This window comes from Prunus avium, chromosome 4 (genome assembly GCF_965620075.1).
Source record: "Prunus avium chromosome 4, drPruAviu1.hap1.1, whole genome shotgun sequence".
In the NCBI taxonomy this organism is placed as follows: Eukaryota; Viridiplantae; Streptophyta; class Magnoliopsida; order Rosales; family Rosaceae; genus Prunus; species Prunus avium.
Window position 1 is genome coordinate 19,356,893 of NC_142287.1, and position 13,815 is coordinate 19,370,707.

Below are 13,815 nucleotides of genomic sequence, written 5' to 3' on the forward strand. Positions count from 1 at the left end.
ATGATGGGAGAATCACCACGGGTCATGCGAAGCAAATCACTGCGTAGTTGAAGAAGACTATTTTGATTCGGAGAAGTGAAATGAGTCTCAAGCACCACCCAAGTGTCAAGGCCAGTGGTTTTGGTAGCAACGGTGGTAAGGACCTCATGGTGAAGAGAACCATTGATGAATCTTTCTAGACCCAGTCATCATATTCGGGTTTGGGGATGAGAGACGGAGGAGAAGAATCATCGTTCTTAGCCTTGGGATCAAGAATGGTTAGAGGAGGACATGGGCTGCTACCATCAACAAAGCAGAGCAAGTGACGGCAGCGAAGAACAGGAACAATCTGTGCTAGCCATGTTGGATAGTTCTCATGCACAACACGAATAGAGATAACGTGATTGATACTCGTGATGTCAAGAACCGGAGAAGAAGAGGCCATGGATGTGGGAAAAAAAAAAAACGAAGAGCATCGGAAAAAAAAAAAAAAAAAAAAAAAAAAAAAAAAAGAGGAACAAGAAAAAAACGGAGGATCGAGGACTGTGAGTCTCAGGCTCTGATACCATGAAAGGTTTGGAATATTCTCAATGCTTTTCATTGAACAATCGTATGATAATTATATACAAAGCTTTGCTTGGTACCTACACAAAGGATTTCCTATTCTAAGTAAGAATGAAGTCCTTGAGAGACAAGGAATATATACAGCAAATCTAGAAAATAAATACGAATAAACAGGAAACTAAATCCTTTAGGGAATATAGCTCATTGAGTTTTTCCACCTCCACCTATGTGGGTCAGATGTTCGAAATTGCCAGGCACCCAATGAATGTTTGTATAAACCCCCCTCCCCGAATCGGTTGTACTAAAAAAAATTAAAATTGAAAAATGCATGCAATTCCACTAGGAACTCTCATGTATTTCTTCATGGACCTTCAATGGCCTTTCTTCCAAGTCAAGTTTGCCTTCTTGCTAAACCCTATAATCATGGTCCATAAAATAGGGAAGAGAGGCAAAACCAAGTACTCTGCTTCAAACCTATCCCCAGGGCCATGGAAGCTACCCCTTATAGGAAATGACTAAACGTCTGACTTCACCTGCGCTTACTAAAATGTAAGAGAAATAATTGATTCAATTCAAATTCTTAACTCCACTGTTATTAAGTTATACTCTTGGCAATGTACTATATTTTGGACTAATCAAACACTTGGCAGAGCCCTTTGAAAATAAAGATTTATATATCCTCGAGATTCCAAGTTATACTTCGAAAATAAAGAAAATAGAAAATGTGAAACGATCTCACCTTTGTTAATTGAGGTTGTTAATTATTAAGTACCGCTGGAAAAGGATACCAATCGGATTTTTTTTTTCGTCAAAACCAATCAGATTTAGAACCCGTGCAATCTGACCAAAGCATTGACATTTTGTTTTGTTTACTATTTATTTCAAGTAAATTGATTGCTCCAAAGCTACCTGTGATAAAATATTTATTTCAAGCAATAATACTAGACCTTAAGACAACTATCAAAGAACAACCATCCTTAGACAAATAGCTCTTAAATATTATTAATTACAAGAAAAAGATACTAATCAGTTGAGAGAATCTTTGCATAAAATAATAATAATAATAATAATTTAAGAAGAAGGTTGCTACATCATTTCTTATACATAGATGTCAAATGCATGAAGGTTCACCAAAAGCCACTATAATCCAAAGTAACCTTTGTTTTCCTCATGGAGATTCAGTGCCCTTCCTTCCAAGTCCTGTTAGCCTTCTTGCTCTTTATGATCACGGTACTGAAAATAGGGAAGATCAGAGGCAAAACCAAGTACTCAGCCTCAAATCTACCGCCAGGGCCATGGAAGCTACCCGTTATAGGAAACCTGCACCAGCTCGCTGGCTCTCTACCACATCATAGACTAAGAGACTTGGCCAAGAAATACGGACCGCTTATGCACCTAAAGCTTGGAGAAGTTTCCGCCGTAGTAGTTTCATCAGCAGAGTTTGCCAAAGAGGTGATGAAAACTCATGATCTTATCTTTGCATCCAGGCCCCATGTCCTTGCCACAAGGATCTTGTCTTACGATTCTACAAACGTTGCCTTTGCACCATATGGTGAATACTGGAGACAACTACGAAAAATTTGCACTCTAGAGCTTTTAAGTGCAAAACGTGTTCGATCTTACCGACCTATTAGGGAAGAAGAGGTACGGAATTTCATTAAATCAATTGCCTCAAGAGCAGGATCACCTATCAATCTTACACAGGAAATTTACTCATCGGCATTTACCATCACTTCGAGAGCTGCCTTCGGTAAAAAGACCAGGGATCAAGAAAAATTTATATACATTGTGAAGGAAGCTGCAAAGGCAGCATCTGGCTTCGCTCTTGCAGATGTTTTTCCTTCTGTCAGTTTGATTCATCTCTTAAGTGGAATGAGGCCTAAACTTGAGAGGCTGCATAAAGAAGCTGACAGGATAATGGGAAACATCATCAAAGAGCATCAAAGGGATACGGTAACTACAAAAAGTGGCGAGGGTGAAGCAGAGGAAGACCTGGTAGATGTTCTCCTTAAATTTCATGAGCATGGAAATGAGCTTGAGTTTTCCCTAACTACTGAGAACATCAAAGCAGTTATCTTGGTAAGTACACACACTTTCCCTTGATATCATGCTTTAATAAATCAAATCACTTTTTCAAATTTCAATTTTTTTTTACTCCAAAAAACTATTATCTGCTTTGGTATCGAACCTTTTGGAGCCACACACCTTCGGATGGTTTAGTCTCTGGTACAACATGTAATGATCTGCATCCAAATAGTCAAATATTGTCTGGTTTGGTCTTAACCCCACCTCACAAACTTAAATAGGCCTCAAACTTTTGGAAATATAGATATGACACTTCACTTTTAACTTCACCAGGCATTGTGAGACTCAATAGTTGTGTCACCTCACCATATCTTCCAAGTCAAGTAAACTTGGCTACCATGGTGAAGGGATCTTGGGTCTCTGATGCAGTTCAACTAGAATTTGCAGAGAATTGGGATTGGAATAACAAGATACAAGCTAAAAGAGAAGCTTTGACAGCTAACTCAATGGTTTTTTATTCAAACTTGGATTACAAGAGTTGTCCATACAACATACTTATAGGAGATAATCTCAAACAGAAGATTAAAATCATATTTAATGACTGACAGCAAGTCCTAGGTCCCAGCCCAACAAACGTAGAGTTCCCAAGTTATTGAATATACTCATCTTGAAACCTGATAGTTTTCCTAGCTTCTGTCTTGGGCTTATTCCTTGCTATGCTATAATCATTAAGTGATTGGGTATTGGAAGTAGTTTCGCAAGCTGTCTCCACACATGGCCCTCCATCAGTCTCAGCATACTGGTAATATTTTCTGGTTCTTGATGACCACAAAAGTACCATTTATTTCCTTCAACATTTATCCTTAGAAGAGTAACCATAGCACAAACCGCATTGTAGACACACTACAAGTAGTGTAGTCACCAAAGATTCAAACAATGTTAGCAAGGACGCCAGAAAAAATATGGCTGGTCTTTCTCATCGACTTACCTCTACAGACACCAAAAAATTGAGCTATAATCTAGTTAAGCAAATTCAGCTAATCCCTTACATCATTCCCTTCAGCCGTCCAAAGCTTCTACAACTAGTTCTTCAAGTACAATATGTTTTGTAAGAGACAACATTGTGCTGTCTATATATCTCTTGTTCGAAACCATATAACAACTTATCTACTTGAAAAAGCTGATTAAAATTCTTCCTGCATTCTAATCACGCATTATCTTAAACTATTGATTGAAACTCCAATGTGCAGCATTTTCATGATGAGTGATTTACTGATGAGAAATGTTTCACATGTGTCTATTGTTCTCCATAATCATTACCTGATATTTAAGACACTCTTAAGAGTCAACATTTATAACTTGTGAATGAGCTTACTTGGGTACATGAATAATGGTTTCTTCTTTTAAGATTATTTATAATATTTTTCTATTTACTTAGAATTGTTTGCAATTCATAGAGGAAACTAGTTTTTGATCATTTAATAAATTAATTACTTTCAGGATATTTTTGCTGCTGGGAGTGAGACATCAGCTACAGCTGTAGATTGGGCAATGGCAGAAATGATAAAAAATCCAAGAGTAATGAACATGGCACAGAATGAGGTAAGGGAAGTGTTTAATAGAAAAGGACAGGTAGATGAAACATGCATTAGAGAGATGAAATATTTAAACTTAGTTATCAAGGAAACACTGAGGTTACACCCCCCGGTTCCTCTGTTACTTCCAAGAGAATGCGGAGAGAAATGCGAGATTGATGGATATGAAATACCTGTGAAATCCAAGGTAATTGTGAATGCATGGGCAATTGGTAGAGATCCCAATTACTGGAATGAGCCTGAGAGCTTTAATCCCAGTAGGTTCCTCGATAGATCGATTGACTACAAGGGAACAAACTTTGAATATATCCCATTTGGTGCTGGTAGGAGAATGTGCCCTGGCGTGTCATTTGGTCTGGCCAACGTTGAGCTCCCACTTGCATTGTTATTATTCCATTTTGATTGGAAACTCCCCAATGGGATGAAGCATGAGGACCTGGACATGACTGAGGCCTTTGGCGCTACAGTCAAAAGAAAAGACGATCTGCACTTGATTCCCATTCCTTATCATCCTCCGCCTACTGAAAAATCCCAAGTATAAGATGCTTAACTGTTTGTATTTATCTGAGAGTAATCGTCGTTGTTTATTTATGTTATCCCATGTTGTAAGAACTACAAGGCCTAGTGCCAGTATTTAATTAAGACCCATGCATATTAATGCATTTTCTATCATCATGTGCAAATTAGCAGAAACACAGACACCAAAACTGCATAATGAGATGAGAGTTTCCCAAAACTCCATTTCGTAAAATTGCATGCCTAATCAGTGCTGGGTTCGGATAATTTAGGGTTCGTTTTGTTCTACTTTTCTGCTATTTTTGGTATATTAGGACTTCTCTTGTTTTTTTTTTTTGGTTGATATCCTGATCTTAACCAGAAAAAAAAAAACACATAACAATTTTATAGTCAATCACCAGAACAGAGGGCACGCGGTATAGGACTTCTGAACCAGAAAAATCACTCTGCAGCTTCACTCTAACCACATGGGGATCCTGGAGGACAGTGGTACCAAACACCCCTCAATTTAGTCAAATGCCAGTGAGCTCTGCATATATGCCGGTTTAGATTGTGCCATTTTGTGCCAAAAGGCATCAAAACTTGTTTGAGCAAGCGGGGGCCCAAAAATGACTTTCTCCCTAATGTCAATGGAGGCTACATATTTGCAACAAGGCCAAGGATATTGTATGGTACTGGAAAAGGTTTAGATTTTTTAAATTTTATCATTAAGATGATTAAGGATAATAGTTAAGATGACACGAAGTTGGTTCACCTCTCTAAGGTTTATTTGTCCATACTATCAATTACTATTTAAACTTTGATGCTACTATTTATTTTGAATTATTTTCCATCTCATTTTATTTTTCAAATTCAGAGGCTGCCTCCTCTTGAGCAAAACCCATCGAAGAAGACATCCAAACAATATTGTGCCTTCCATGGGTACAAGACTACCACTTCTTCCAGGAATTGTCAAGCAAGGTTATTGTTGTGTGGAAACACTCCAAGACCTTGTTGTTGATGGATTATGCGGCAGCACACACACAAACCCCTTAGAGAATAAACACACACACACATCGAAAAGAGTAAACAAACACACAAGAATACAAAGATTTATAGAGGTTCAGCCTCGTGGCTACGTCCTCTTGGTGATTCACCCAAGAAATTCACTAGTATGTAAGAACAATTTTTGTTACAACTTAAACTCCCTTAACTCTCACAAGAACCCTAACTCTCTTTTCTCTCACCCTTGCTCAAACCCTTTGATGCCCTTATAAACACTCAAGAATTCACCCTTGAATTTTGTCTTGTGTTTCTCCCTTGAAAATTCACTTTTGAATTCTCCTTTCTTCTCAATTAACCTAGCCCTAAAAGTTCTATTTATAATGCATAGGATTTTTGCTACAAGTTAACTAGGAATAGGAAACTAAAACCCTATTAAAATAGGCTAGAAACCCCCAAAAGAATAGGAAAACCAAGTCAAACACGCCAAAACGTCGAAACAGCGCACGGACTAATTGACGCTACAACCGGTCATTTTGCCAAGCAACCGGTCGCCTGGAGAAGTCGTGACTTCACTTCTTTAGGCAAAAAACGACAGGTCGCCTGGCCAACGCGAATGTCAAGAACATTAATCAAATTAAGCATAATATAGCGCTCACAAAATTTAATTAAATCAATCTCCGTAAAAGCTCCCCAAGAACCCTCTATTCTATCTTGATTCCAAAGTTAGCTCCAAGTTAAGAAAACACACAAACTACGCCCTTTATCTCCTCCAAGAATTTCATCACCACTCTCTCTCTAAAAAGTGTCGCTTTGCATGCTCTGCATTCAATCTCTAGTATTACACAAGACTCGTCTAATATTTGTGAAGAAACGATAGACAGGGACCTATTTATACTAAGGTAAGTCGGCAACAAGCAAAGCTCCCATTGGAGAATTGTTTTGTGGCGTAGAAGATATGCATGTGTTGTCAATTTGGCATGTCATTAACAAGGTAACGCTGCCAGCAATTAAAATATAGCATATGCTATGCAAATGCATGATAAATACATGACAACTCAAAGTGATAATGCATGCAATGAATGTAGGGCTGCCAGGTAGAAAATCTAATAGCCGCAGGTATTGCAAATGCAGTAGGATTAGATGACAACTTAAGTCACTTTTGAACTTAGCCATGCATGAAGTGGGGCCCTACACAACAAAAATGAAAAACTACAAGATAAGGCTTACACAAACAGCACGGGTCCTAGACAGACCAGCAAGATCATCAAGACACAAGGACCAACCATTTTCAGATAAGCTCTTAACCATTCTTAATTACAGGAAAGAGACATCAACCAGTTGGAAGAATCTTTGCATCAGAGAAAGAAAAAGAAGGAAGATTGCTACATCATTTCTTATACATAGATGTAAAACGCATGCAGTTTCACCAAAAGCCACTATAATCCAAAGTAACCTTCATTTTGCTGATGGAGATTCAATGCCCTTCCTTCCGAGCCCTGTTTGCCTTCGCTCTCTTTGTGATCATGGTACTGAAAATAGGGAAGATCAGAGGCAAAACCAATTACTCTGCTTCAAATCTACCCCCAGGGCCATGGAAGCTACCCTTTATCGGAAACCTACACCAGCTCATCGGCTCTCTACCACATCATGGACTAAGAGACTTGGCCAAGAAATATGGACCCCTTATGCACCTGAAGCTTGGAGAAGTTTCCACTGTAGTAGTTTCATCAGCAGAGTTTGCCAAAGAGGTGATGAAAACCCATGATCTTATCTTTGCATCAAGGCCCCCTATTCTTGCAGCAAAGATCTTTTCTTACGGCTGCACAAACATTGGCTTTGCACCATATGGTGAATACTGGAGACAACTACGAAAAATTTGCACGCTAGAGCTTTTAAGCACAAAACGTGTTCAATCTTTCCGACCTATTAGAGAAGAAGAGGTAGTGAATCTCATTCAATGGATTGCCTCAAGAGCAGGATCACCTATCAATCTTACTCAGGAAATTTACTCATCGACATATAGCGTCACTTCGCGAGTAGCCTTTGGTAAAAAAACCAGGGATCAAGAAAAGTTCATATACGTTGTGAAGGAAGCTGTAAAGACATTGTCTGGCTTCGCTCTTGCAGATGTTTTTCCTTCTGTCAGTTTGCTTCAGCTCTTAAGTGGAATGAGGCCTAAACTTGAAAGGCTGCATAAGGAAGCTGACAGGATAATGGAAAACATCATCAAAGAACATCAAAGGGATATGGTAACCATGGTCTTAAATATCGATAATATCCCCGATATTATCCCGATCATGGTCTTAAATATCGGAGGTATCGGAAGTCAGAAAACACGGAAATATCGCAGGAAATATCGGGATATTATCGGTATCGGAAAAAATTGAATAAAAACCACGGAAATTGTAAGAAAAACTTGGAAATTTTTATTGAAACTTTGTAGGATGTTTATTTAGTCAATTATCTATTAGTTTATCACAAAAAATTGGAAGGAAATGCATTGCATGATGGATTTAATTGATTTAAGTTGATTATATAGCGAGCTGGCAAACACCGTAAGTGTAGAAATATGTAGTAATTAATGAAAGAAGATTAAACACACCATAATCATTTATATATAATGAATTACTACAATATTTTACACTTTATACATTGCATGGTAAGATACATGAGTGACTTAGTACCACATAGAGTTCCTATGAGGTTCAAAATTTTCACTATCTTCATCATCTCTATGTGTAGAGTAAGTATATTTTGAAGAGTAGTCATCAAATGATAAATCCCCAAAATAGTTTTCCATATAATTGTTAACATGTCACCCATATGGATCCGAGATTGGTTGACGTTGTCCATAAGCAAAATCATTTGAAGATTGAGTCTCGGATTCTTTCCATGTGTCACTTGATTCCATCCCAACAGGAATGGGATATGAAGGGTAGGGAAATGGTTGGTTATGAGTATAACCATAGTTACTACTTCCTACTCCAACAGAGTCCGAAGTTATAGATAACGAGTCATTTTCTTGACTTGACAATGTCCCCTCGCCTCTTTCTCTACGAGTATAGTTCTTCCCTATGGCGCCAATTCCTGGTCCTGCCCGCCTACTGCCATGGTAGGGTAAGTAAAAGCAGGTGAGTGGTTGAATGGTAGGGTAAGTAATGTAAGTTGAAAAAACGTTGGTGAGTTTTATATTTTATCCATTTTGTAAACCAAGCCAGGAATCCAAAGCTAAGTTTTATATTTTATCCATTTTGTAAAAGCATGTGAGCATTCTGTCGGCTAGACATGCTTTGTTTATTAGCTCAATGAGCTACTTTTGTATTACTCTAGGAGACATGCTTTCCGTAGAGTACCCAAATCAGTTCAATGAGCTACTTCAGTTCTCTACATTTTTTGAGTTTCATATCGGGATATTATCGATAATATCTCGATATATTGACCAAATCATTCATAAAAGTGTTGAAAATATCTTTCCGATATTATCCCGATATTATCGGGATAATATCGGGATAATATCGATATATTGACGATAACTATATGGTTAGTTGTTAAAATATCGGACCCCCAAAAATCAGATATTATCGGGATAATATCGGGGATATTATCGATATTTAAGACCATGATCCCGATAATATCTGATTTTTGGGGGTCCGATATTTTAACAACTAACCATATAGTTATCGTCAATATATCGATATTATCCCGATATTATCCCGATAATATCGGGATAATATCGGAAAGATATTTTCAACACTTTTATGAATGATTTGGTCAATATATCGAGATATTATCGATAATATCCCGATATGAAACTCAAAAAATGTAGAGAACTGAAGTAGCTCATTGAACTGATTTGGGTACTCTACGGAAAGCATGTCTCCTAGAGTAATACAAAAGTAGCTCATTGAGCTAATAAACAAAGCATGTCTAGCCGACAGAATGCTCACATGCTTTTACAAAATGGATAAAATATAAAACTTAGCTTTGGATTCCTGGCTTGGTTTACAAAATGGATAAAATATAAAACTCACCAACGTTTTTTCAACTTACATTACTTACCCTACCATTCAACCACTCACCTGCTTTTACTTACCCTACCATGGCAGTAGGCGGGCAGGACCAGGAATTGGCGCCATAGGGAAGAACTATACTCGTAGAGAAAGAGGCGAGGGGACATTGTCAAGTCAAGAAAATGACTCGTTATCTATAACTTCGGACTCTGTTGGAGTAGGAAGTAGTAACTATGGTTATACTCATAACCAACCATTTCCCTACCCTTCATATCCCATTCCTGTTGGGATGGAATCAAGTGACACATGGAAAGAATCCGAGACTCAATCTTCAAATGATTTTGCTTATGGACAACGTCAACCAATCTCGGATCCATATGGGTGACATGTTAACAATTATATGGAAAACTATTTTGGGGATTTATCATTTGATGACTACTCTTCAAAATATACTTACTCTACACATAGAGATGATGAAGATAGTGAAAATTTTGAACCTCATAGGAACTCTATGTGGTACTAAGTCACTCATGTATCTTACCATGCAATGTATAAAGTGTAAAATATTGTAGTAATTCATTATATATAAATGATTATGGTGTGTTTAATCTTCTTTCATTAATTACTACATATTTCTACACTTACGGTGTTTGCCAGCTCGCTATATAATCAACTTAAATCAATTAAATCCATCATGCAATGCATTTCCTTCCAATTTTTTGTGATAAACTAATAGATAATTGACTAAATAAACATCCTACAAAGTTTCAATAAAAATTTCCAAGTTTTTCTTACAATTTCCGTGGTTTTTATTCAATTTTTTCCGATACCGATAATATCCCGATATTTCCTGCGATATTTCCGTGTTTTCTGACTTCCGATACTTCCGATACCTCCGATATTTAAGACCATGATGGTAACTACAAAAATTGTCGAGGGTGAAGCAGAGGAAGACCTGGTAGATGCTCTCCTTAAATTTCACGAGCATGGCAGTGGGCTTGAGTTTTCCCTAACTACTGACAACATCAAAGCTGTTATCTTTGTAAGTATACACACTTTCTCTTGATATCATGTTTTAATAACACTTGGTAAACCTGCATTTAACCTCACAATCTGGAACCTGGCCCTTTCGAACAAGGCTCTACTCATTTTCTATCATTTGATTTTCTAGCTTAGCTTTACACACATACACCACTATTTATAATTTGTAAAATAAACTTATATATAATCATCAACAAAAGAACTACACTGAACTGCAACAAGAGACAGCTAGAGAAGGCCTTTCCTGCGATGAGATTCCGTTAGCATGTTTTATATACATAATATTTGTGGCAGTCTAACTTGAAATATTTAAGTCCCTGTAACAAATTATATTGTCCAACTCCATGAAACAATACTCACTTTGATCACCCAAAACTTATATGCTAGAATGCTGCGCACCGTGCATCCACAATCTACAATCTGATGTTTTCTGCTGTGGACTTAACCCAGCCCTTAATTGTTTAAAGTAGTTCTAACTATTAAAGATACTAAGTCCACATGTATTCCACCAAGCAACGTGGGCGTACTCAACACATAGATGTTTGTGCTCACCTCACCCTATCTAACAATCATCTCAACCATCTTGGCTATACATCTTCGAAGGATCTTGTGTCTCACTATCCACTCCCTTTAGAGACACATACCTTCGGCTGGTTTAGACTCTGGTACAACCTGTAATGTCCCCACATAGTCAAGTATCGTTTGGTTTGGACTTAACTGAACCTCAGAAACTTAAAAGGCCTCAGACTATGGAAATACATATATCTCACCATGACACCATATCTTCGAATCACCTCGACCACCTCAAGTAATCCTGGCTACCATGGTGAATGGATCTTGGGTCTCAGCATATTGGTAATTATACCCCCAATCAGTTTATGCATTTTCTCAATAAGCACCTTTTATTGCCTTCAACATTCATCCTTAGAAGAGTAACCACAGCAAAAACAGGATAGTAGACACGCCACAACTGGTGTAGTCTTTAATGATTCAAACAATGTTGGCAAGGACACCATCAAAATTATGGCTGGTCTTTTTCATCGATTTACCTCTACAAACACTGAAAATTTGGGTTATGACCTAGTTAAGCAAGTTCAGCTAATACCTTACATAAGTCCCTTCAGCCATTCAACACTTCTACAACTAGTTCTTTTAGTCGAAACCATATGACACACTATAGAGTTGAAAAGGCTGATTAAAAGTATTCCTGCATGCTAACTGTACATTAAAACTCCAATGTACAGCATTTGCATGATGTGTGATTTACTGATGAGAGTATTTCACATGTGTCTGTTATTCTCCATAATCTGTCCCTGATATTTAAGGTACTCTTAACAGTCAACATTTATAACTTGTTTTTTTATCATTTAAGATTATTTATGTTGGGTTTAGGAATATAGTTCTTTTTCTCTTTACTTAGAATTCTTTGACAATTCATAGAGAAAAACTAGTTTTTGATCATTTAATCAATTAATCACTTTCAGGATATGTTTTCTGCTGGGAGTGAGACATCAGCTACAGCTGTAGATTGGGCAATAACAGAAATGATAAAAACTCCAAGAGTAATGGAAACGGCACAGAATGAAGTGAGGGAAGTGTTTAATAGAAAAGGACAGATAGATGAAACATGCATTAGAGAGATGAAATATTTGAACTTGGTTATTAAGGAGACGCTCAGGTTACACCCCCCGGCTCCCCTGTTACTTCCAAGAGAATGCGGAGAGAAATGCGAGATTGATGGATACGAAATACCTGTGAAATCCAAGGTAATTGTGAATGCATGGGCAATTGGTAGAGATCCCAATTACTGGAATGAGCCTGAGCGCTTTAATCCCGATAGGTTCCTCGATAGCTCGATTGACTACAAGGGAACACACTTTGAATATATCCCATTTGGTGCTGGAAGGAGGATATGCCCTGGCATATCATATGGTCTTGCCAACGTTGAACTTCCACTTGCATTCTTGTTATACCATTTTGATTGGAAACTCCCCGACGGGATGAAGCATGAAGACCTGGACATGACTGAGGCCTTCGGCATTGCAGTCCGAAGAAAACAAGATCTGCACTTGATTCCCATTTCGTATCATCCTCCGCCTACTGAAAAATCCTAACTATGAGATAGTTAACTGTTTGTATTTATTCCAGAGTAATCGTTGTTGGCTTATGTTATCCAATGTTGTAAGAACTACAATGCCTAGTCAGAGTATAAAAATCAGAGACTTGTGCAAATCCAATTGAGTTAAGAACCATGCACATTAATGCGTTTTCTATCATCATGAGCATATCTGAAGAAACACAAATACCATACTCATTCGGAGAATTAAATGAACAGACAGAGCTGAATATTTGCACAGATGGGTAATTCCCAAAACTCAATTTCGTAGTTTTACATGCCTAATCAGTGCTGGGTTTGGATATTTTAGGGTTCTTTTTGTTCTATTTTTCTGATTTTTTGGTATTTTGGTTTATATCCTGATGTTAACCAGAAGAAAAAAAAAGACAAAAAGAACAATATTATAGTCGATTACCAGAACAGAGGAGGCACGCGGCGTTGCAGCTTCACTCTAACCACCTGGGGATTTTGGAGGACAGTGGTCAGTGGGCTCTGCATATTTTCCGGTTTAGAATTTGTACCAATTTGTTGGAAATTCACGGCCAAAAGGCTTCAAAATTTGTTGAGCAAGCGGGTTTTGTAGTGTTGCAAAGTTTAGGAATTTTGGTGAAAGTGGTGAGACAACGGGAATTATTTTGTGAATGGACTTGCATTCCAAGGCTTACTAATTAAGGGGCCTTCTCCAATGCGAACTCTAAGATGCGAACTCGTTGCGAACTTTTGTTTTTAACCGTTGGATGGCTTGTGTGGCTTTATTTTCTTTCTTTTCGCTCTTCTTCCAACGGTTAAAAACAAAAGTTCGCAACGAGTTCGCATCTTAGAGTTCGCATTGGAGAAGCCCCCTACTAATTAAATTTTAGGAGTCCAAAACAAGAAGAAAAAAAATGGAAATATTTTTTTCCTCGATCACATGAGCTAAATGACTCGTAAATCAATTAACCACTTAAGTAACTAGCCCCTTGCCACCCAATATTATTTCACTACC

At 37.7% G+C, this 13,815-nt stretch overlaps 2 protein-coding genes and 1 long non-coding RNA gene across 3 annotated transcripts; 2 read left to right on the forward strand and 1 right to left on the reverse strand.

Annotated features, from left to right (window-relative positions):
• The first annotated feature begins 1,634 nt into the window (after positions 1 to 1,634).
• LOC110767390 (cytochrome P450 71D9-like) lies at positions 1,635 to 5,137 on the forward strand. The gene is made up of 2 exons (XM_021970914.2): positions 1,635 to 2,622; positions 4,069 to 5,137. Exons 1-2 carry the CDS (start codon positions 1,714 to 1,716, stop codon positions 4,702 to 4,704), a joined length of 1,545 nt encoding a protein of 514 aa, XP_021826606.2. The 5' UTR covers positions 1,635 to 1,713; the 3' UTR covers positions 4,705 to 5,137.
• A 1,800-nt stretch (positions 5,138 to 6,937) lies between these two features.
• On the reverse strand, positions 6,938 to 13,510 carry LOC148294977 (uncharacterized). Its single transcript, XR_015835299.1, has 3 exons — positions 13,246 to 13,510; positions 10,629 to 12,814; positions 6,938 to 7,865 (listed from the first exon to the last, which is right to left on the reverse strand). It is a non-coding gene; the product is annotated as an uncharacterized LOC148294977 (long non-coding RNA).
• LOC110767394 (cytochrome P450 71D11) lies at positions 7,130 to 12,927 on the forward strand. The gene is made up of 3 exons (XM_088252205.1): positions 7,130 to 7,909; positions 10,587 to 10,715; positions 12,199 to 12,927. The coding sequence occupies exons 1-3, from the start codon at positions 7,130 to 7,132 to the stop codon at positions 12,826 to 12,828; spliced, it is 1,539 nt and encodes a 512-aa protein (XP_088108331.1). The 3' UTR covers positions 12,829 to 12,927.
• Positions 13,511 to 13,815: the final 305 nt, after the last annotated feature.

Bases quoted from the DNA above. Each gene is read 5' to 3' on its own strand.
- LOC110767390 (XM_021970914.2), top strand. From the start codon at position 1,714: ATGGAGATTCAGTGCCCTTCCTTCCAAGTCCTGTTAGCCTTCTTGCTC. The intron at 2,623-4,068 runs GTAAGTACACAC...AATTACTTTCAG, and splicing joins ACATCAAAGCAGTTATCTTG to GATATTTTTGCTGCTGGGAG.
- LOC110767394 (XM_088252205.1), top strand. From the start codon at position 7,130: ATGGAGATTCAATGCCCTTCCTTCCGAGCCCTGTTTGCCTTCGCTCTC. The intron at 7,910-10,586 runs ATGGTAACCATG...TTTAAGACCATG, and splicing joins TCAAAGAACATCAAAGGGAT to ATGGTAACTACAAAAATTGT. The intron at 10,716-12,198 runs GTAAGTATACAC...AATCACTTTCAG, and splicing joins ACATCAAAGCTGTTATCTTT to GATATGTTTTCTGCTGGGAG.